Genomic DNA, 25,239 nt, shown 5'->3' on the forward strand with positions numbered 1-25,239 from the left:
ATGGACAAAATTTGTCGGCAATCCTAGCGATGTTCAGTCGACTCGTTTAATGTTATTAGTTTGTGTGATTTTCCTGTTGGAAATTTGAATGATCGAGATGATGTACTTTTGAACGATACGATAGGATATTCTTGTTTTTCGTATAGATTTTCTAAGTAATTGGGAGAAATAAAAGTGTGAACTCATTGAACGTGGACATGTGAGAGATGTAAGATAGAAAAAAAAGAAGAATGAGAGGGACAGGCTTTTCAAGGAGAGTTAACATTTGTAAGAGGTGATTTTAATCAGATGGAAAGTGATGTTGCCTAACGCACAACCCATTTGACGCCACGCGTGACGTTATGTCGGGTATAGTCGTTGCCATTTTCTCATAGGGAGTAAGCTGGACCGTAAATGAGGATTCTAAGGATTCAAGGGAGTGCAAGAGGCACGTAGGGGAAACGTGCAAACGCATATAAGCGACGGAAACTCATCGGCCCTCGTGGCATCCATGCAGAGACCTATACAACGACGTGTACACCTTCCCCAACGGAGAACTTTACGAAACGGAGATAAATGAGATTTCGAAGTGAGTCGTCGACGAGCTCTAAGGATTTACAAGAACGACGTCCTCTATCTTTTCACTCTCCTCCTTTCTCCGTTTCTTTTTTCGATCTTTTCTTTTTGTCAAGTGCTACATCGTCGATGGTTTTCGTGTAGAGACTTGCGTCGTTGCCGAAGCAGTTTAATCTTTTTCTAAAATGACACTTGTCGATGGCCGAAATATATCATCCTATTTGCTCTTGATTTCTTTTCTTTTCTTTTCTTTTTTATTTGGATAAAAGTTACTAGCATCTACTCGATCGAATTACAATTATTTTTCATTCGATTATTACCTATATTCTAGTAAGTCGTGGCATTCTCGGAAAGGCTTTCCATAGCGGATAACAGGTACGGTTCACCATCGTTTACTCTCCTAAGCTTCCAACAGTGTCTCGTAAAAGTTACAATGGAAGTTTAATCGAGTTCTACGCGAAGAAACGTCTGCCGGCAGGGTAGTAAAGATAAACCGGATCTTACTGCCGATCCTCCGAGAAAGGACTAAGAGAATCCTCGAGGAAAGAGAAGAGAAGAGAAGAGATCGCATATCCCAGTGGAGTCTCGAATCCCAAGTTCATCGAAGTTTAGATCACTAATCGAGCTTGCCGTAGGGTCAGAACAGGCTCTGTGTCCGCTTCCGGTGCTAGTATTTGAGAAAAATTCCTTTTGGACGAAGGTCCAACAGGAGCTTTTTCGGATCGTGGAAAAGCTACGGAGTCGAAAGTCATTGAACTTTTTTTCGCGTTTCGAAGAAAGTGGAATCGAGCAAGAAGCTAATATATAAAAGAGACAATATGACGAGAACGAACGATCTTTGCCGCATCATCAAGAAGAAAAGAAAAAAAGGGAAACGATCGCAGCCGTAAACGAAATTTGATATTATCGTAAGATTTTTCTTCGAACTAAGAAAGAAATTATCTCGTGTCCCCGTAGGAATCTTGGCGGATTTATGTTCTTCGCGTATAATTGCTTACGATTAGATAAAATCATTGAGGTCGTTTTGCTCATAGAAAAAGTGAAAAAGTTTCGAGAGGGACGATCGAGGACGATACCTAGCTCGGAGAGGAGAAGAAGAAGAAGAAGAAGAAGAAGGTGAAAAAGCTTTTCTTTAAGTCCACCAACGGTGACGTTTCGGTTCTGGGGTTAAACGTAAGACGCTATTCAGGGTCATGCGGTCGGTTAAGTCACCAAGAATCCAGGCTTAGCCGAAGCTCAAATCCAACTTCGGCTCACCTGGATTAATTCTAACCTTAGGTCAACCCCAAATCGCTGGTACACAGTTTCCCCCCTAGTCTCTTAGGCGGTTAAACTGACTTAGAGTCACCCTCTACTTTCAATTAATGAAACATGGTAGTGCGAGTTCACTTATTTCTTTTCCGTCCTATTTGTCCTTTTTGGGAACTTTCAAATAATTAGAATTAGTAAGACTTTGAAGATGATTAAAAAGAATTCGTTGGTTACAATGGACGTAGTAATGACTTTGAATAATTTCTCGTTAGAAGATATTTGCATACTCGAAGTTAATTGAGGATGTCAAGTAATGACGTCGAGAGCGGTTTGGTATCCTCTTAATAGCAATCAGCTAGAACGGTTTCGAGAGCCCGTCATCGATCGGCTCGCCAACTGCCCTCTCTCTCTCTCTCCTTTCCAACGAATATAGCATACACCTATATGCATGTGCTTATGGATCTATGATGATTTGCATCGGTTCATACTTATGCTTACATATGCGAAATCGAAGAGCAATTACCAGCGCGATGAGGAAAAAATAGAAACTCTCGTTCGGGTTCTTTAGAAAATTGGAAGCAAATACGTATAAAGAAAAAATAGAATAGGAAAATGAGATGTATCTGTTATAATTCCAGAGAAAAGTAACGATTATCTTTGAATCGTTAATGTATTGAGTGTATTTACATAAATAAGAAAGTTTGACGGGAAATGCATTTTGTTAGGCATATTTGATTAAGAAAGAATAGATTATTTCGCGTTGCATTTGGGGAAAATGGAAAAAGGATGAAAGATTAGAATCTGGTTACAGATTCCGAACATTTCGTTTACAATAATCGCTTATCAAAGGGATTGGCCGATCGACGGAGGCTCGAAAGGCTTAAGGCCAGCCGTCCTAATCTCTATTATTGTAGTAACGAGCGTAGCATTGGTGCGGATAGACCCCTATATCCGATGCGACGTTATCTCTTTGTCCTCCTCCCCTTTCATCCTCTCTTCCTTCACCGACTTTCGACTAACTTCTCTGATTTCGAATGGCCGCGAGGCACGGTTTCGCCTCTAAAATTATTCCATCTAATTCCTACTCTCGCAACTATTCTTGTTCTTATCGAAGTGGACGGATCATGAGGTTGATGCGTTGCCGGCAGGTATTTATGCCAGCTTGTAGATCGACTAGAATGCTTTGTTGACCCGGATTAAATGCGATTGAATTCGCAAATTTACTGTGACACTTTGGAAATTGATTCGCCGTTATATCATTATATATGTTTTTCAAATTTTTTACTACAATTGATATACCATATACCATATCAACTTTATCTCGTTTAATATACCCTAAAATAAAATTTGTTTTTCTTTTCTACTAAATTATATTTTAGCTAGGCGTAAATGAGATTCGAGGAGCTGTAATTAGAGAAAATCAGATTCCGGCTATATTTATTATGACTATAGTATAATATGGAAGAAACACGATATGATACTCTCTTGTATTAGTTTAACATGGAGATGCCGCTGCATTTGACATTTTCCAGCTTTAGTCGCGACACTTAATCCGGAAACTCTCAAGAAATTCTAGCATCAGACGTCAAATCAAAACCGTTTCTCTGTTTCTGTTCCTGACTTCGAGTCCGATAGTTAGCAGGAAGATTAGAAACGATTTAACGGTTCACTATTTTTAGATAAAATAAGACGTCTTTACAAGATAAAAGCAATCGCATAATATAATCGTTTACTTTTTTATACTTGAAGGAGAGATCTCCTGCGGATAAGTACAAATTCTATAATACCATTTCCAAAATGATATTTCTAAGTCTAAGTCGCTATTATCCGGCAATAGACCGGCGATTTCGCGATTTCATTAATTAACCGATTATTATCGTGGTAATTTAAGACTTCATATCCGCGATTCAACGCTTAAGCTAATTTCTGCGACATTACACTGTGCACTTCGTTGATTGTCTCGAGCATAATTATCACAAATTGAATTTTCCTATTCGCAGGCGCACAACGGGTTAGATCCGGTTAGCGAAATTGAGCAAATTTGTATCGAGCGAGCTATCATCATAGTCTTGCTCTCTCTTTTGTGAGGTCTAACTGGATCCTATAACGAGAACATGCTATCATCTAAGACCGTTAGTCGATAGATACTAGATCTCTTTTCTCTCTCTATCTTTCTTTGTTCTATTTGATCGAATGTTAGTTGTCCGTTTAGTTAATTTCAAATTAAAAGAACTTAACATTATTATTCGTTGGATATAGGTACTTATATATATATATATATATATATATATATATATATATATATAACCTGATAGGTTACCATATTATAATAATAAGATATAGGATGTCTTTGGTAAGAGTCAAAGGAGATTATTATCGTCCTTTCGTTAAGTGCTAATAGTGTCTTTAGAATTATTGGAACGAACGAAGATGAGACAAAATGAGAACAGGAAAAGAGAGAATAAAGAGAAAGAGAGAGAGGGAAAGAAAGAGCTTAGGGAGCAATGGAAGCATTATTTAAAAGTAGGATCGTTTCTCTTATGCTTTCAGGATTGGGAACGGGGAAATCTTGCCGTCGCTGCATCGTATTAAACAACGTATAAAAGTGGACCAAGGGAAGAAAAAATCGATTGTAAGATCATAGGGAAAGTAAAAATTTTAGTAGGTCAAAATTAACTTCGAAAAGTTATATTTTCCTCTCTTTTCTTACAACATAATCTCGGCTCGATGTTTCGCTTAATTCTAAACCATATTCAGAGACGAGCTTAGAAACTACAGAATATGCTCGTTATGATACTTTCCTCGTCGAATTATATTGTTACGGATGGTACAGTGCTAGTGGCTACAACATTTCTGTTCGGCAACACTTTGAGGAATTTCTAGGGTGTTTCCTAGTACTATACAAAATTTTATATATATATATATATATATTTACTGTAGGAGTGCATACTTCAGGTAGTCGATCTACGTTATAAACAATGAAAAAAATTGAGTTTTAACATAGGTCGTACGTATGATAGTTTCTGAGTTATGAAAGATAAAAGGAAAACTCGCATCTCAAAACGTGATACGTACATGTCTTGACCCGATTTAATGTTTACAAACATTTGCAATATCTACGAAGCGAAGTTATCACACAGTGTGTATTTGAGTTTCTTGCGTGCTTACATTGCATAGGATGTATCGAGGCACGAGATGAACAGTTTGAGCATTTCCTTTAATCTTCCATAATTTGGAAACTTCGTAATTGTACGTACATTCTTCAAAAAATATTTTTTATTTGTCTTAGTATATATTTATTCACCAATTAAAATAATTTACCAAAAAAATTAGGCTGTAAGTTTATGAATTAATTTATTGTTTTCGCGACAGAAATGTCATTGAAGAATTGTATAGATACCGTGAGAAAAAATTTCTCTCATTTTCACACAGTTAGATCGACGAAGAGTGAACGAAAGAGGGAGAGAAATTAGGTACTTTTCATTGTCATTACAACGACACCGGTTCGTATCATATTCGCGACCAGAGTGCTTGTCTTGTTCTTCCTAATAATAAAGCTACTCTTTAGTAGTCTGACCATCATGTTTTTGTTATACAATTTACAGTGGGTACGATAACTCGAGGGTGAAACGTGACTTCCGAAGGCGAGTACAGCGCGAAACCGACATGAGCGCGGTTGGCACAAGTCCAAAAGTTATAAATAGTTTTAACAGGGCGCGCTTGTTGGTTAATATCGTGTGCCGCTGCCACTTTGATAACGGCCGCTAACCGCTTGGTATATACGTTGCTACTTTGACTCTTCCTTTATCCATTTCTCTCTCATTCTCTCTCTTTCTCTCTTTCCTTCTCTTTCTCCCTCGTTTACGCGTATACTTCTACATATTTATGTCCACATCCACTCACATTAACGAAGCAAATAATAACGCGAACACGATGTACCACAGGGATGGTTAATACATCCGGAAAGCGCTTCGCGACTTTGTCTTTGACGTAAACCGTTCCGTTCGACGATTTGAAAAGCGTGATATATCTCGGTTATAACCGCGAGAACAACCGTTCGTTGTTAATGGAAAAGTAATGGAGTGTGAGAAGCAACGATACCGAAGAGAATCATAGGGACCATCGATCGACCATTGAGACGGTGAACTATGTTATAAAACTCGACCCGGAAAGCGGACTGGACGGAGATTTGCGGTTTAGGCACGTATCGGCCATTAGAAGCAGCATCCCCGTTGCCTCGTTATTTCACCTTCGATCATGTTAAATAATATATATTTTAAATTCAGCCCTAGAGGTTTTATGATCCTTTTCAACGTTCATTATTCATCTTTTCAAAAGGGCTAATTGCTTTCTCATTTAATTCGTTGTCCGGTTGCACTGATGTAGTCGGAGAAAAAGAAACGTTGCACCGAGCGACATTTTTTGTGAGCAAAGAAAGAGAAAAAGAAAGAGAAGCTCCGCTAATTATATTTCTCTGCCGTGGACCGTCAAAAAAAAAAGACGTCTTTCCGCATAGAACGACGAAATAAGTTGGCGAAGGTGTGTGATAAAAAAACTGCTGCCGGGGGACGAAGGCGTCGTAGTTGTAAGGCGTGTCTGCCCTAGACGTGATGCTCGGCAGCTTTCAACGAAAACGTCCTGACGAGAGGCTGCTGGACGGCTGAGGAAGAAAGGAGAAAGTCGAAGGAGAAGGGACGGGAAAAGAAAAATGACGACGAGGGTAAACAGAGTTAAGTGAAGTTAACGGTGAAGCAAGAAGAGCGGCAAAAATGACCCCGGGAAAATTACCGCACGCGAAACGGCTTAATGTCTAAAAAGACGAGAGAAAGAGGGGAATAGAGCATGAGAGTGGGGTCATGATAGTGCGAGAGTTAGAGAGAGAGAGAGAGAGAGAGAAAGAGAGGAAGAAGGAGAGTAGCTAGAGCCGCTTAATGACCATCCGGTACATTCGTATCTCTTCTAGATGGCTCTCTCTTTCTCTCTTTCTCTCTTTTCCTCTCTCTTTCTCTTCTATCTTCTCTTTACACCCTTCTACTTTCCCTCCTACCCGTTCTTCCTTTCTTTTCTTTTCTAGCTTTTCCTCGGTTACGGAGTTGGGCGCTGCTGGAACCATTATCTGTAATTGCTTTCCTTAATTCGACGCCGGTTCGTTGCATTAACGTTAGAAAATATTCATGGTACGTATTGGAACGAGAAAAACGGTTAATAATAACTTCACTTCAACAAGATGGCGATCCAAATCGAGGGTCAACATACCGAAGTCTTCATTGATACGATTTTGTTTTTTTTTCCTACGTATTTTTAGTTTTTTAGTTTCGATATAGTCGAAGTCGAAGGAACGAACGTATTGCTTACGTTTCGAAAGTGACACGAAACTGTAGTAGGATAATGGTTATCTTATTTTCGGATAAATAGTGCAACATATATGTAGTAGTAGTAGTAGTAGTAGTAGTAGAGAGAGAGAGAGAGAGAGAGAAACGGGTATAGTGCGTTGATAGTTCGGTAGTGTTGTCTCGTGAGGGTGGGTGATCCGTCTTACTTACTACTCCCAACCGTTGACACCACCCGCGCGAGCAAGCCCATTCGTTTCCCAAAAGGGGCACCACCAATGTGAGATCCCTACGGTATCCTAGGAACGATAACGCGTTGTCGATCGAAGAGATTCATCGACTGTTTCTTACTAATCTCACTAAAATCTTAACCAGTTACCAATACGATCGAAGAAGGCCGTATTACCCCTTCGACAGTTATCCCGCATTTAGGGGTATATCTCTTAGGGTGTGGTGCGGGCAACTACGGACCGTTGCGGCCCGCGTTTCTGTCGTTCTAGTCGCTCGGCCTGCAGTCGTGCTAACTCAGCTGGTTAGATACGTGGCACGTGATAGGAAATTATTCATTCTGTCGTGCGGCGGCTTACGTACATTATATCCAACCGCTTGTTTTTCAGGCAATCTTAGATAAAGCACCATTTCACAGACTCTTCTAAGCTACGTCATCCTCGCATTGTTCGCTTTCATAAGGTAACCTTAAACGTATTTGTGATCTGTTCTGGACGTGATAAATCGTCCTGGAAGCGCACGAAGTAGTATCAAGCTCGGTTTTACTTTTGTCTCTTGTCCTTTGACGTGCGGAAAGAATATCTACTGCGGTGATATGCGGTTCGTATAGTGTAGATAATTTACGGATTATCCAGGGAAAAAGATGGCAAATACGAATAGAATGATATAATGCAAATTAGAAAAAGAAAAAGATAATAAAATATAAAAATTCACTTACCAGTCCGTTTCTCGGCATCTCGATACGTAACTTCACTGAGAATAACAGGCGGACTTCGACCTTTGGCATTTACGGCATAAACTGCAACGTGAACGCCAGCCTCGACCGATGCTTCCAGACCCGAAAGCGCGAAGGATGGCTCCTCGATGTTGGAAACGTTATAGAGAGGCTGGATGCTCGACAGGAAGTCAATATCGCCATGATAGACCTCCAACACAAATTTCTGCGTCAGACCACCATCGTATCCGGGCACGCATTTCACTTCCACGCTTGTATACGTCTGATTGGCCAATGTGCAATTTCGAACGGGAAATGGTTTTCCTGAAAAGAACATTCATACGGCTAAAATTCGTGTTTTTTGTAGATTCGTTTGATAAAAGGAAAGACTGACGTTCATTAACACACGGAAAACATGGGAAAAGATTTGTCGTCTAAAGTAGTACAAATATATAATAATATTCGTTGGAAGAATTTATAACTCTTTATACCTCGTAGCGTTGTAGAGATACCTTTTATCATCTCTGTCGATGAAAAAGTACACTTTTATGAACTTTTTATTTCTCGTTGTTCATTATGTATTGTTAGCCGATGTATTCACGAATCTTTTTAATTTTATGAAATACGTTATACCTAACTATATCCCCTCTTCAAATAGAAAACGTACGTAATCTCGGCTAATGGTTTTCATTATAGCACATTTATTGTACCACATATAATTTATTACGATAGATTTTGACGATAATCCGTGCAACGCTCGGCACATTTTTTTCTTTTCGATGAAAAGAAATTCTTGTACATTTATTTTTAGAACTTTTGCTTTCGTATAATAGCTTGATTTTATTTTGCAAACTTCTATCCCAGTTTTATATTTTTTTTTGTAATTTTCATTTATTTTGATTTTAAATGCGCGTTGATGCCGGAATTTTATCTTTTGGTATCGTCATATCTATTTCCATTGTTACCAAACAATTTCCACATATAATAACGATAAACGCGTTAAGCATAAAATTTGTACTATCAAAATATCGCACATATATATTTTTTTACAATATATATATATATATATATATATATATATATACACATATACATACATACATACACGAAAAGCTTTAATATCAAAGCGAGTACATGTTTGAAAAAGCGAATTGAACGTAGGATACACCTACTTCGATTCACCAAGTAGAAATATTGCGAATCGCAGAGTTTATTATTTCCGTTTTAATATCCGCTTTGAACATGTATTTATATAACATTGTACGGTGTTACAAATATCTTTTTTTTTTTTCGCGTACGATACTCTCGATAATGTTTTCCTTTCGAAAACGTGCCTCGCGCAAAATTTATTTCGATGTAGCGTGTAATAAATAATAGGGAATTCTTTGGAGTAATTTACAGGTCAGCACGTTTTCTTGCCGGGCGGCCGTCTCTTCGCATTTTATTACCCTACCTTTTTTTCACCCTTCTCGTTTTTTCTCGGGAAAAGAAATCCTCAAAAAAAGGATGGCGCTCAAGCTATTCGAAGAAGAAGAAAAAGAAGAAACTACTAACCGATAGCAATAATGGTAGGCTGAAAATAATTTCGTTTCATCGGGGAGTATGGGAATGCAAGGAAAAGGTTCGAAGATATCAAGAAACGAGGACGAATAAAATGGGAACGATGAATTTTCGGAACGGGACAACGAAATAGGAGAAGAGAGGAATGGTGAGAAAAAAGTGGCTGCCTATTTTATTTTCGAGTCCACAATTTCACCCACACGGAGCATATTCGTCAACGTCAATAGTTCGTCGAGCGATCGTCGCGTCAACGTCAGTGTTGATCGTGCTTGGAAAAACGACGAAACTCTAGTGAAAAGTCCAGTGGTGAGGATTAACGTCGCTATGACGAGCGATGATAGGTCGGCTCTGTTGCACTTACAATGATTCCGACAGAACTTTATGAATGATACAAATCCTCTATATTAAGAAAATGAAAAATCCGCTGATCTCATTGACGTTCGATCTTTTCTTTTTTCTCCTTTTATTTTTTGAAATCTACATGTACGATAATAACGAGGGAACGATCTTGTTTATGGAGCCGTCTAGAAATAACGGCGGTTATCGTACTCTTGTTAGGATTGTTTCAATCAATACATAAAATGGAACCAAAATGTTACAATGGATGAGATTTCTTTTTATATTTTCAAATAGAAGGTATTATTCCGAATGAAAAAAGCATCAGCTAAAACGATCTCCGAATATTTTGCAAGCGCTAATTTTTCCCATCCGTAACTTTACAATTTCAGGCAACTATTTATATCTTTATCCTTTAAAATGTACTTCTATAGATAGTAGCGCGAGCGTGCTTGACAGGAGTTCGATTTCTGTTCTATTTGTTTTTGTTTTAAAATATAATAAAATTTTGTATATATATATGAATGAAAGAAATCTATATACATGCGTGTGTATATGGGTGTAATGAAAAAAGACGATGAAACGAATTTACGATCTTTTATCCTGTGTCTTTCGACGAAATTAAACATCGGATAATCGCTAAATTTGAGTACACAATTCACCTTTCAAAAATCGTTTGCTAAAATATGTTTCCCAAAGTACGTTTATATCTCATAGGAAAATAAAATTTTTAATAGTTCTATTTCGAAGTAATTCCACTCTGTAATGAATTTAGATATGTTTACGTAAAGCAATCAAATAAGTTAAAACGAAATTCAATTTTCTGTATGGAATTGATTTAAGACCGATGGAATACAGAAACGGTAAGTCCTCGTATCAAGTACGTGAAACTTTTGGACTACTTCGTAGAATGCTTTTAGGATGATTTCCTTGGAGCTACGTAGATATAGCTATTTATGTCTAAATATAGCTACGTGAGATCTAGGATCGGTCAAAATCACAGTCTAATAGAGATCCTATATTTAATATATTTAATTAAAGAACTGCGGTCTCTTTCGCGACAATGATATTTACATGCCTTCGGTATTTCATTAATGGCTTATATTCGATGAACGAACCAACGAATATTTCCGACCAGCCAAATTAGTTTCCAACAAATGATCAAAAAGTTGCTTTATATTTATACTTTATACCTTTCTTATCTAGATATATATTATTTTATATATAATTAAATAATTATTCACAAGAGAACGTCGATAGTTTCCCTTTTGAAGACTTATACGTATCTATACGTTAACTCATTGGACGACGATTTAATTGGAAGAAATTTTCCACACGTTGTGCCTGTCTGTATCATAACTGTAAGATGTGATTCTTTGACTACGCTCAACCCCTATTCGTCGCTGACGTAGATGAACTATCATCGATGCTTTCTGCACCATCAAAGTAATTTTCCAATAGAAAATATAATTCGATTTCTTTTCCATAATCGGTGAACACAACTGCTTGATAATTCTTTCCCCTTTGTATCCCATGAAATTCTATTCAATTACACATATACATATACATAATGTGCATATTATATACACATAATATGTCGACGATTTGTTCAAAAGGTAGAAATCTGTAGAAAATCCGTATCGAATCGATCTTCCGTATGCGTATCTCATTCTCGTAGACGGAAGATAAAAAACGATGATATTTAATCGTCGCTTTCACAAAGATTATTGTGAAATTGGAGATGAATATCATTGATCAAAAGAGGGAATTTGAATATTCGACGAACCATGTTTACGATTAAAAGGTGTAGGTGCTTTGGAACTATAAATCTTTTGACGACGAATCGAATGAGAGAAATTAACGAGATAGCGGAGGAGGAGGAGGAAGGGAGAAGGGACAATGTAAAATGGAGTCCTGCCGTCGACGTCCCTCTTCGCTTTGGTGGATAAGGAATTTACGATTTGCAGGTCCGTGTGCTCTCTCCTCGATGCTTGTCCGTTAAATACTTACCAGCAGCTACCAACTGGAAGAGACAGGGCCTCGCCTGGGTACCGACGAGATTGTCCGCCCAGCAGGAGAGTGTTCCGTAATCCAGTTCGGTAGTCGGTGTGTACTTCAACACGCTAACGCCACTCGACTTCTCCATCGAAAACCTTCCAGGTGCGACCTCCAGGGTCTCGCCGCTATTGTTGAACTTCCAGCGGAAATTATGAGCTGGTGGATCGGCTTCGACCCTGCAAGCAATGTCCAGCGATTCGCCTCTCGATGCGCCTACCACTATGATCCTGTCGTCCTTACACACCGGTGCGACTGCAAATCAAAGAGAACAACTTCCATCCTTTCTCTTTCGCTTCAAGACTCTCGTCTTACGGTCTACGAATATGGAGGAAATTTAGATCGGTCAGTTTAATCTTTAGATCGGAACGAAGGGACACCGATCAAAGTTAGTACGTTGGTTAACATACATTGGCTAATCGGTCGAACGTCGCGCCGAGAGAACGGAAACGTGGCGGAACTCGCAATACCACGATCATTGTCAGGAAGTAACAGGTTAACGACGGATCGTCGAAACGTTGGGTTTCGATCAATTAAGATCCATTCGCTTTGATTCCAATCACGTAATGAACTTCCCCGGAGAGAAACACAGGTAGTAGGTCGGAAGCGAATTGCTCCTTTAATCGGCGTAGGTTTGCAATTTACAATCGATTCTCGATGGGACGCGACGCAATTAGGCATTATGTTCGACTTACGCTCGCGTTATAAAATAGGTACATCCATTTTGAAAAGTTAATCGAGCCGAACGAATCTCGCGTTAATCGAGTTTCTCGATAAAGTTTATCGACGAGTATCATCCGACCTCGAGCAGAGTACTTTCCCTTCGTCGGCACTCGGCTTTGTTAGACTCGGCAGGAAATTACCATTGTCGGACGGAAAGATAAATTTTTACTGCACGGTGGTTCTTTGGCGAAACGAGAAGGGGTCTGGTCTTCATTAAACGATGAGGACATTAATTATGGACCATAATTTCCGAGAACGTTCTGACGAGCGTCGAAAGGAGAGCCTCGGAGAATCGCGCTTGCTCTCCGCATCGACATCCCTCAAACTTACTTAATCAACTTGTACTTTTGATATTACCTATCTAGCGTACTTCCAAAATTTTACGTTTAAAGTCTTGATAAGAATTAGCCTTGTTTCGGAGGGAAGATCATAGGAAGTAAATGAAATGCAGAGAGAATTCGCTCTTGGCTGATGAATTTTCCGTGTTAATCGTAAATAATTTGCGGTGCACACATTTCCTTCTTATTATACAGCCTCCATTGCGCACCGAGTTTCTCGCGTGTTTCTCTCCTTCCTCCTCTCGCACTTTTGCAAACCGACGTTAATTCCGTGCGTCTCGTAAGCCGTTAAAACGAATTGGTTTCGCTCTATTGCAGCGTACGCGATTAGAAGGCAGAACGTCCCAGTTTAACTGTAGCTATGATATCAGCCCTACAGCTTACGAAAAGCGTTGGTAAGTGAATAACACAATTTCGTTCGGCAAGCTATTGTTAGAATTTCTTTAGAAACAAGATTCGAGTCATGTTGTCGTAGTTGTCGCTTCGAACTAAAAAGTTTCTCGAGTTTCTCCAGGATTGACCTTCGAAGGGAGCTAGCAAGAAAGATAAGTGGTTGATAACGATAACGCGTGTCGTTTTCGAGGCACGCTTTGGCATTTTGTCACGAGACGACTTTTACGAGCGTACGACTTGCCGAATCGTTTTTTCGACACGAGTTATGCAAAAAGGCCTTTCTATCTTTCTTTTTGCTTTTCTCTTTTCCTTCTCACGTCGCATCTTCCGTAGTGATATATATTTGTAACGATTCGTTTGCCTTTATCTTCACTGCCTTTATCTTTCTTCCTAGCTCTTTCTTTCTCTTTCTTTCTCCCTCTTTCATTCTTTCTTTCTTTCGTTCACCATTTTACAAAAGAAAAGAGACAAATAAAGAGAAAAACAAGAGTCCTCGACGGAGAAGGGAGAGAAAGACGAGATCGTGCTTCGAAAGCAAAGAACCTTGTCTGTTTGCGCGGAGATGGGGATAACGTCGGTTACGACCTAGGCCAATCTTCGAGAGCAATTTTTTTTAAAGGCACCCTTCTTTCGTGCCGCCGAAAGAGCAATCGAATCTCGACAAAGCGCGTAAATATCCAGCCAACGTGGAGCTTGTGCGCGTCATTCGTACTTGTACCCTGAACAAAATTTCTACGATATAGGAATGTTCTGTGTTGTAACAATAAAGATATCTTCGAATCAATTCGATACGATTCATGACATTTGTTTTCCTCTCAATGCTTCTTGATTTACGTCACATCACGAAGGAGGAATAGCGCTCGTAATTTTCTCTTACTTGTAGTTGGACTATAACTTTTAATAACTTTTATCGCTATCTCATACTTTTATTGCAGGATTTAACCATTGCGCGATTATTGTTCGTTTTATGTCAATTGGCATACATAATTTTCAAGAATACAATGAATTTAAAATTAAGAGTATAAAATCTTATAATAATTAGCGTCATAAATGAATTGATTAACGTTTAATCAATGCGATATATAGACGTAAACGTTGATTCGATATTTCAATTGCTAATAAATTAATTAATGGATAAAGCAAACAATGGAAGCAAACGACGAAACCATATAGAGATATCGTTTCATTTCCTCTGGAGTAATAACATTCGATTTTACAACCAATCGATACTTAAAGCATGACTACGTTGCTAGCTGAAACGATCCGTTTCTAGCCTAAGATTTTCCTTGAATACTTTACGGCGAAACTTTTTCTTTTATCTCGAAAAGCTCGGTGATTTCTGCTGTACATATATTTTCAGGTATATCTACGAAGTACTCGTTCTAATAAATCACCAGCAGCATTGCGGACGGAGCAAGGAGAATTTATAACTCGCGACAAAATTTATTAACGCCCGATGACAGATTTCTTTGGTATACGACCATAATTTATCCATCATACTAATCCCAAGCGTGCAAGATCTCATTTATTGTGTAGCCGCTGGCGTAAATGCTAGGTGCCGTTATAACGGTGTGTGAAGGAGTAAAATTTAGAAACGATCGAGTCTTCGACTTTCGAGAGTCTCGCGGGATTGCTATTTATCAGTGCACGTTTCGTCGATCTTTACGACCTCGTTACAGATTTATTGTTACCTATCGATGATTGAGATTTAGATAACGTATCAAGGAACATTTGGAATCTAGTAAAGATCATGAGAAATAAAACGAATAATATCTTTATACGAATATTAGATTGCTTCTTCACCTTTTTTAATAACGATATCGATAATAAAAAAGGTTTCGCGAAGAATCTGTATTTTTCTTCTATGTTATTAGAGGTCGGTAGTTGACCCTGTCGGCGCAACGCCATAACCTGGGAATTGGATATTAAAAATGTATCCTATGCTAAGCACTCGTGAAATATTCAAATCCGTAGAGATCCTTGAGGTTTCGCGATCCTTCAAGTCTGGATACACGAGCAGGAGCATATATCGAAAGGTACGATCTCTTCGTTGGTTTTGTCAATGAAATGTAAATAAAAATCGTTTATGAATCTTTTAGCAAGACGCTTGAATTTATGTTCTTTGAGTGATCCATTTGCGAGGAAAGAGGTCGATTTGATTTGTAATTATTAAGTAAATTACTCACACTTAACGCGAAAATGTAGAGGCTCGCTTCTCGTTTCGTTGAGGGCATTTGTCGCTGCGCATACGTAACGACCAGCGCTGCTCCTTGTAACGCTCTGCAGGACGAGGCTTTGATTCGACCAGATGATTCTTGCCGATGTATTGTGCGCCAGGATCTGGTTCTATAACAAGCGAGACAGCGCAGTTTGGAAGTATTATATTGCCGACAATCGTCGTAGAGGGAGAACATTATGTTTTGTCGTCGTTTTTAAGGATGATAGCGCGCACGCATCTCTGATAAAAGAGGAACGAATAAAATCCTTCTTTCTCTTTGTTTTTCCCGTTGTGCTTTCTTTGCTTTAAAGTCGCAGAGCTTGAAATCGTGATTTCATCGCTCGTTACTTTCTAATTTTGCGATAAATTAGAGATAACCGCGGAAGAGATACCAGAGTCGTCCTTGTTGCGAGAAGACTTTTTTCTCCTCTACAATTTATTGCTCTTTCGTTTACTGCCGAGTTGGTATCTCGGTGTGCAAGATAAAGAGAAAGGTGTGTTACTAAATGTGTCATCTCGAGAACACGACGTTGTAAGAAATTGTCGTTGCACAGTAATGCGCGTGTTCCTACGTTCCTGCGTCCCGTATGAAGAAATTGATAAATTTCTTGCAGGGATTCCATGCTTGAGAAAAGGGAGGTGGGTTGGATGTTGGTGAAAGAAGACGGGAGTTATTCGAATGACGAATGAATCGAAGATCACAGAAAAAAAAAGAAAAAAAAGAAACCGAATTCGTCGAAGTCATTTGTCGAATGATTTTGCCTTGATTTTTAAGAAATAATTTTCTTTTCATTTTTACTTAAGGGAAAAATCATTCGTCATAAAAGGTCGTATAAACGTTGTAAAGACTTCCATCGATCTGTATTAAAAATGTTCTATCGAAAAACGGCAACAGTTATAATCGACGAACGCTCGTTATAACCTTCCAACGATACTTCGTAAAGAAGACATCAAGCGTTACAATTTATTATTCGAGTTACGTCTATGCGTAAAGTATAATAATGTATTATATTTCCCCCTACTGTCAGACGGTCGACGTGGAAAGAATATTGCTTCTCCTTTTATTGCGAGCACATTACCTGCGAAGTGGACATTTTCACCGAAATATGTGGCTCGATAACTTTCATGATAAAAGATACCGCTGTTCTTGTCTTTACTGCGAGCTTATACGCGACGATACTAGGATGGATATTGCGAAATTGCTATTATTCGAAACGACTACTTGAGAACACCGATAATTATAGTGTTGCAAATATACCACATCATTATTTCTCTGCCAATATCGCAATATTGGAACTATATCACATAATATTTGTAGTATTGGAACTTTTGAAAATCTGAAAAATTTTGACGAATTTCTGTTCTAAGAATTTTGTCTTCTTTAAATTTTGATTAGAGTGTTTAATCCAAACAGTAGAGAATAAAAAAGAACGTGCATCAGATTGATTTACGTTTAATCGTTGTTGTTCTTATTTCCGACTGATTAAAAATTTTCCAACTTCAGACTAAGCATAGAGAACATTCAAACAAGAGGACAAAGAAGTACACAAGAGTACTCCTTTTTAGCTCCTAACACTTAACCGCGATCCATTGTCGGAAGAACGTTTCAGACAATATTCATGATTCTCCGACGACGCATTTACACACTCTTGGATTTCCTAATTAATCCTCTACAATATTGTCTTTATTTCCTTTTCTATGTTAATTATGAATCTTTAATTTTATCACGCAATTACAGACATTCCATTTTTAACGAGTAAATTAATGGCGTATATAACGAGCTCAGTTTTGAAGAAGCATGAATAGCCAATATTTAAAATAGTCGATCGTTTTGTTAAAGCTAGACCGAAGAATTCATAGATGAAAACGACGATTTCATTATCCTTTATCCATGCGCTATTCGCTTTAATCGACAGGATGAACGAATATACCTATTGAACTGGATCGAAATATTAAAAAATGAAATAACATAAAGACGGTATTCATCGTTTCTTGTTATATTTCCGGTTTATCGAACAAGATAGGCAAGCCCTGTTTTATCGTTTTTCGTATTGTCTCTTTCAAGCATTAACAGAATAGATATTTCAAACGTAGTATCAATATTGACCTTTCCGGGAATACAGGAAGAGTAACCTGTGTTTGAATAACTAGATCGTATCGGTCAAATACATATTTGAAGTCGATTCGTACTTCCTCGTATACGTTATTAAACACTGGCTGGTGTTTAATCAAGCCAGACGCACGAAAGGCAGATGGAGATTTCATTATGGTTTAGAACGACTATGTTTCTTTGTTAACTCGACATAAAAGTGACGGGTAAAATGGGATAAATATCGAAAAGAAAATATTTCGATGAAAGATCAAAAAATAAATCGTCTTAGGGATGCAAAGAATATAAAATAACGGGAGCAAGTTTTAGATGGTATTGCCAACAAGTAGTCGAGCTTGTTTCATTACCAGCCGTAGACGTTGACGAACGTGCTATGTCAGACTTAACCGTGCAAGTATTCTTGAATTATAGATTAGACGAATAGACGTTAGATATACGTACGGATAGAGAGGACCATTATTCGGAAATTCCTTCTTTGTCTTTCACTGTAAGTCGTTTCCTCTGTACAGTCGGTGAGAGGTTAGCTATTCTTATTTTATTTTTCAACAACCTTCTTCCGTCTCTTTTTCTTTACTCCTTATATCTCTTTACCTTACCGTCGTATCCTCCATTACACCAGCATACTCTCTTTTCTTCTGTCCCATTGGAATCCGCTCTCCGAAGATAATTCGAAATCGATTTGAAACGAGGCTATTTGAATGTTGAGAGAAACTGCAGAGACTCCTCCGAATTTTTTCTCTTCTCTTTCTTTCTTTCGATTCTTTCTTTTTACCTATTCTCTTTCTCTCTATTCTTTTTTCCAGAGAGATTGCAGAAGAAAGAAGAAAAATTCATTCGATTGTTTTATAATTTTAACCATGCTACGTGAGCTATTTCTTTTTGAATTTTCAAGTGTAGAATTTCTTAATGGTAAAGTACTTAATTACTTGCGCGTGATTAAATGATCTCACAGTAGAGGGAGAAGAAATGGAAGCTTGATCCGAGCAGTGAAATAATTGTGGGGGCAGACTGATGTATAAGAAACGATTTGTTAACGGTCGCTCCTCGATTAACTTATATTAATTATTTGATCCGACGATAAAGCCCATAGTACGAGTCATTATTTGTCTGGACTAAGGGCACGACTAGGGTCTGACCAGAATCGATAACGAAAATGATGTTGCGACGTTGAAGGGATGAGATTATTTATAACGGTAATTTAAAGAGGAGAAAAAAAAGGGAACTATATATACCCCTCTTATGCTCGACCAAGATGAAAGTAGCCGGATAGATGTTTTCAGCCATTAACATGCTAACTCAATTAAAGTACATTGTAATCTATGCAAGCGTAGTTTCATGTGGTCCAGCTAGGTAAGGAGAGTTAGCACGCTTAGCATAGGTTAAGCCTCGGTTAAATCCTGGGGTTTATCTTCGATTTACTTCGTACCTGCGAGCAAAGGGATGAAACTAAGGAAGGAACCGCTAAGTATTATACCTCGTTAGGAAAGATGGCAAAATTTAATGCGGCCTGTGCTCCTATTTACTTTACTTTTCGTGACCGAAAGACTATCCGAAGACTTTGTTCCTCCCTTCTTTCTTGTTACTGCGAACGATAAGCCAATATCGACGATGGTGATATCGTTCTTTTCGATTCTCTTTTCCGTTCGACTTTTATCTACACGTCGTAGTCGCATCGATTTCCGTTGTTCGCCTAACGGGAACAATGCTGTCGTATAAAAGAAGAGCATCCAGCATTTAGAAACGGCTAACCATTTTTTCACATAGGAGAATACCGAGTCGCCGTCAGAAAGGAACGTAACCTAACGTTCCTCAGCATTTTCTACTTTCTTCATCGTGAGAGACGAAAGTTTGAAGTTTCCTTTCGTTTCAGTTGGCCCTTCTCTATCCAGTTAGTCAGACTCTAAGATCTCTCATCCTCTCTGCCTGTCTGTCTCTCTCTTTCTCTCTATCTCTCTCTTTTTCTCTTCGTTTTCTTTATCCCGGTCTAAGGTTTTCTTTGCCGTTACGACAAAGTAGAAGGAAAGTAGCAGTAGCTAGCCTTGTATAGTCAGTTCTCGACTTTCGTTTATCTTTTCTTGCGACTAAGTCATTCTCCGAAAAAGCTACTATACATCCGCCGCTCGAATTTTCTCTCTTCTATATTCACTCGATCCATTCCCTTTTCTTTTTCTTCCATTTCATCCGTTTTTTTGCCCTTTTGTCTTTTTGGCGTACATGCCAACGAATCGAATTCATTTTTCTCATCTTGTTGAAACTTAAAGAAAATCAAGATAGTAAAGTTTCGTGATCGGAATTAATGTTATTAATTTGATTTCCTTATTTAGTTTTGTCGAAAGCAACGTGATCCCTTTGATCGTTTAGTTTCAGGGTTAGAGGAACAGCGAGAGCTTCATCTTCTACAATATAATTAGGTTTCATGAGGTTTGCGCCGTAAATGGGGATCGACTAACTTCTCGGTCGTATCCATTCACGAAGTGCGGATACATGGCAACGCCCTTCTCTCTCTCTCTCTCTCTCTCTCTCTCTCTCTTTCTCTATTATCCTCTCGTTGGATCTATCACCAAGCGGCTTCTAATCGTATCACTCGAGTAAAGCGATCAAAATCACTGGCTAACTTTGTTTATCTCTCCCCGTCTCGTCTCGTCTCGTCTTTTATCCGTGACAACTCGTAGCGATTGTTCTCTCTTCAGCTTTATCTTGGCAGAAAGAACGTCGCTGGTAAACGTAGAAGAACCGAAAGAAGTTCGAACGATGTATGCGGGTCACGTCTCGAATCGAATTCGTTTGCGTATGAAACGCAAGGCGCTCGTAAATGTTTGCTTTTGAAGTTGACGAGGCAATCGCGAACAAGTAGAACGATCTGGTATGCGTGACGCAAAGCCGTAGAAAAAAGAACGTTTGGAACGGAGCCCGAAAGCACAAAGCTCCATTTTGAGAATATTCTGGATTTGGAATAAGGGTGGAATTATTCGCGGTACACGGTGTATAGAACGACCATTCTACAATGGTCCGCGCATTGTCTCGAACATTGCCGTTGTATAAACTAGCTGTTAACCAACGTCCTCTTCGTGTATATAAGCCTTCCCCAGTACTATTATTTTTTACTCTGATAACAAATTGAATATCATTTTGTATGATTCTGTACTTAAAAAAAAAGATAAGAAGAAAAAACTTTAATTATTTTAAAAAAAGAAAAGCATTTTTTTGCACTCGAAGACCGTGAGATCTTTTCTATCGGCTCGGCTTAACCGAAAGAAAATTATATCGATGAGGAAACGATCGACTGACGTCGTGGAATTTGTTAAATTCGGCACGTTTTCGTTCGAAGGGCGCAAAACGTACGAATACCTTGCCCATTCAATCTCGTCTTTAGACGTACCGATCTTTAGTCCAATTCCGTCGATCCACCGAATTTCTTTTCCTATTTTCGATCTTCGACGGATTTCCTACTGGCACTGGCACCGCGGGAGATGCCTTCCGGCCAAGAGCACGCTCGGATGCTAACATTCTTCCTCGAGAATTCGACGTGGTCGAAGGACCTTCTTCTAGGTCGGTCCTTTCCGGTAGCCAGATGAGAGGAAAAAAGCGACGGAGGTAGAATGGGAAGAAGAGGAAGAAGGAAAGAAAAGAGCCGAGGGCGTTCAATCTGGTCAGACGGCGCAGTGATTCCTTGAAAAATTGCCAACAAGTCGCGGCTACGGCTTCTTCCTTCCTTCCTTCCTCTTTCCTTCCTTCCTTCCTTCCTTCCTTCCTTCCTTCCTTCCTTCCTTCCCTCCTTCCTTCTTTCAACGATTTTCCTCTCTTCAAAGGTAGTAGAAACCTTTTTATTCCGCTCTTTCTCCGTCGACAAACGGTCATTGACTTCACCATAGTCCGGCGGTTCTCGACTAGCCTACTTCATTTCTCGCTCGATAATCTTTGACGACCTCGGACGGTGTCTCCTTATTACGTCGACTCGAAATACCAATTTTCTCCTCAACAGATCGACTTGGGAAAAAAGAAGTGTAAAAAAGGTGGCTAAACATTCGAAGCATTAACCCATTTGCATTCGTAAGCGAAATAATCCGCACGATTGTCAATTATCACCAGTCGCGGAATATTCCGCTCTCGACATTTTTCAAAAATATTTTTTAAGATATTGTAAATATAATGTAATGGTATTATTAATCATAGTAATGATTACAGTCAGGTGTCTCATGCAACCTATCGAGGGCACGTGAAACTTTCTAATAATCTCCGCCCTCTGCTAAGTTATCCCCGCCCTCTGCTAAGTTAGCTCCGCCTTCTGCTGAATTAGCTCCCCCTCTGTTAAGTTAATTCCGTCCCTACTAAGTTAATTTGAGTTAGCCACGCTTTCTCTTAAGTTAGTTCTGATCTCTGCTAAGTTAGCCCCACTCTCTCAAAAGTTGAGAGAGTGCTCAAGTTGAGAGACCTGCCTTCTGCTAGGTTAGCCCTGCCCACTCCACAGTTAGCCCTGCCCCTTGTTATTTCAACCCCTCTAAAGTTTTCCTTGCTCCTGCTAGATTTGCTCCATTCCTTCTTTAGTTAGTCTCAGTCCCTACAAAGTTAGTCCTATCCCTTCTCTAGTTAGTCCCAGTCTCCATCAAGTTGACCCCGCCCTTCCAAAGTTGGCCCCGCCTTTCGCCTAGTCATCCACTCTCACTAACTAATTTCGTGCCCTTCAAAGTTAGCCCTACCACAATCGAATGTCTGGGATGAACAACGTTAGTAGCATATTCAGAGCTGCGATGCAAATGGGTTAAATAAAACGGAGATATTGGAGACTAAACCGTTTCGTCGATGAAAGCTATGTCATGAGAATTTAACAGAAAAAATAATGTAATAATTGTTATCGAATGGAAGATAACTACTTTGCTAAGTTCAAATTTCAAATATATTTATATTTGTTGAAAATTATAAAACATTTGTGTTTTATTGATGGAAAAGCATACAAATGATTAAAAAAATATTATTTAATTATTTAGATCAGTGTGAACGATCTCTATTAAGATCCTATAATGCTCAAAGTATCTTTATGTCCAGAAAAGGTATAATGATTTTGTGAAATAAGAGAACCTACCTAATTTAAAATCTCATATCACCTCTTCCTCTTCCTCCTTTCTTTCTTTATCTCCCTTCTTCTTTTTTCTCTCATTTTGAACGCTCTACATTCGTAATCTCATACTTTTCGCTATTCTTCTTCTCATGAAACTCGTATCTCGGAGGTTCGCAAGCCACATATGCTGTGCTGTTAAACGAATCGTGTCGAGCGTGGGACTATGGGCGGCATGAAACGTCCATATGTGTATACGTGTGGTATGTATACGCGCGAGTTCATATACGTCTGCATATATTCACGCGTATGTGAATGTGACGGGCGTCGTGGCGTACTCGAGACTCAGAAGAGAAGAACTCGAAAGCGCCTAGCTTTAAAGAGTCGAGGTAGATAGCATGCTGCTCGAGTAGGTTGTTCTCTAGTTCGCTATGTTCTCCGACCTTCTCTTTTTTAACTCTTTTTCTCAATCTCTCTCTCTCTCTCTCTCTCTCTCTCTCTTTCCTTCTCGCGTTCCTCTTTTCCTCTTCTTCTCAGCGTTCACTTTCTTTTGTTTCTGCCTTTTCCCTGCTGCTCTTTCGTTTTCTCACTTTACACCGGACGTGTCGCAAACGTGCTTCGCCACTCGGCTACTAACGTAAAATTTATCGTTTCTGACGGTTTTCTTCGGAGAAGAGAAAAATACTTTTAAAGATGCATACTAGCCCTACTTATCGCAAATGGTCGCACCGGTTGATATTTATCATGAATCTAGATCGTATATGAATGAAATTGATTTAATCGATATTACGATAAGAAATTAATGTCTTTTAATAAGACATTCTCTATTTTTCGATGTTCTTCGAAAAAGATTTTCACAAAAGATAAAAGGAACGAAGTTAATAATCATTGGTAAAACAAACGGACACGAAGAATCTAGCTTTTGCGTCATTTCGACCAAGTGAGTCTTCGATGGCAAAAGCTACGTTTTTCGTTTAAATATTATAAATTCTCTTACGACGAAAATAAAATCGTCTTATTATTTTCTTTCTCATTTTTATTTTCTCTTTCTTAATAATTTAAATTTGTTTCCCCCAAAAATCTCTTTGTACAGCAGATAATTTGCCATGTGAATATATCTACACCTCGTTATGAAGTTTCGTTGTGTGTCAAGAATAATCAGACGAGATTGTCTTAAATACATCGATGTATTTTCGTAAAAATAAACGTTCATTTTTTAATGTTTCGTATTCGATTAGTTCGCAAGGACGGTGTCTAATTAAGGTTAAAGAAAAAAAATCTAAACCTTTATTAAAAGCAAAAACAATTTATTACCAAGAAGTATAAGCTCATGGTAAATAGTCCGATTTATATAAGCTTCAAGGTACACGTAATTAAATCCAATATTCATAAAATACACAAAGGAATACTGATGAATCAAATCCGGGCGACTTTAATAAGTTTGAGCAAGTCCGAGTGTTAGATTCTAATGTTCTTCGGAGAGGGGCTAAGTTCTGTATATCGAAAGCTCATGGAGAACAGTTAATTCCCTTCTGCCAGTGTAAAGAAGTTAGAGTTGCGATTTCTATATGGTATTAATTTATTCAATCAATGATGACTCTCGAACATCCTTAGCAGAGAATTTAGTACATGGATGGGGCTATAGAGAGAGAGAGAGAGAGAGAGAGAGAGAGAGAGAGAGAGAGATGTGAATAATAATCCGACGAGATGATTTATTTGGAAAATAGATATCTTCATGGAAGGTATACAGTTTTATTTGACATTTCCTGTTCTTTGTATCTTTTGGTTGAAGGTCTTAGCTAATTGTTTAACATTCATGATAAATGTAAGAAAAACCTACGGTTTTAAAAGAAATTATGGGAGTCGTTCGAGGATGACGATTGACCATAAACGACATATTAGCTGTTTCCGTTCTAGTAAAATCGTATAATCTTTTAACGAAAATTCAAGATCGGAATCTAACGAAAACGAAACGTTCTTCGTGACTTGCCTCGAGGAAGCCGCCTTAACCGGATACGGAATTCCAGGACGGCGCCCCGATCGAGTCGGGAGTGAAATTGATTGATGTACGGTCTGTCGAATCCGGCGGCGCTATACTACTCACCCCTTCCTCCCAAACCCGCGTCTTAAACTCCATTTCGCATTAAGAACCGAACTTGTCGGATTGAATCTCGCGTGAGAAGGAAATGCACTCGGCCGATTCATTGTACGAAACCCATTACCATTGCTATGTACCAGTAACAATCAATCGATTTACAAAAGTAATAATGTCGATTTCGAAGAAACAAATAGAGAATCGTCTCGATACAGATTTGAATCATTTCCTTTTTTTAAGGACAATATTCGTAGAAGAAAATAGTCTAAGTCGAGGTGC

At 38.7% G+C, this 25,239-nt stretch overlaps 1 protein-coding gene across 4 annotated transcripts in view; it reads right to left on the bottom strand.

Annotated features, from left to right (window-relative positions):
- LOC122632651 (nephrin-like) overlaps nt 1-25,239 on the bottom strand; it is a 272,598-nt gene that overhangs the window by 7,373 nt on the left and 239,986 nt on the right. For all 4 annotated transcript variants that reach the window (XM_043819739.1, XM_043819738.1, XM_043819741.1 and 1 more), the window contains 3 exons: nt 15,671-15,830; nt 11,986-12,285; nt 8,083-8,403 (listed from right to left, as the gene is read on the bottom strand). In XM_043819739.1, the coding sequence (XP_043675674.1) occupies nt 8,083-8,403; nt 11,986-12,285; nt 15,671-15,830 (781 nt within the window). The remainder of the gene's footprint in view (nt 1-8,082; nt 8,404-11,985; nt 12,286-15,670; nt 15,831-25,239) is intronic.

This window comes from Vespula pensylvanica, chromosome 10, assembly GCF_014466175.1.
Source record: "Vespula pensylvanica isolate Volc-1 chromosome 10, ASM1446617v1, whole genome shotgun sequence".
In the NCBI taxonomy this organism is placed as follows: Eukaryota; Metazoa; Arthropoda; class Insecta; order Hymenoptera; family Vespidae; genus Vespula; species Vespula pensylvanica.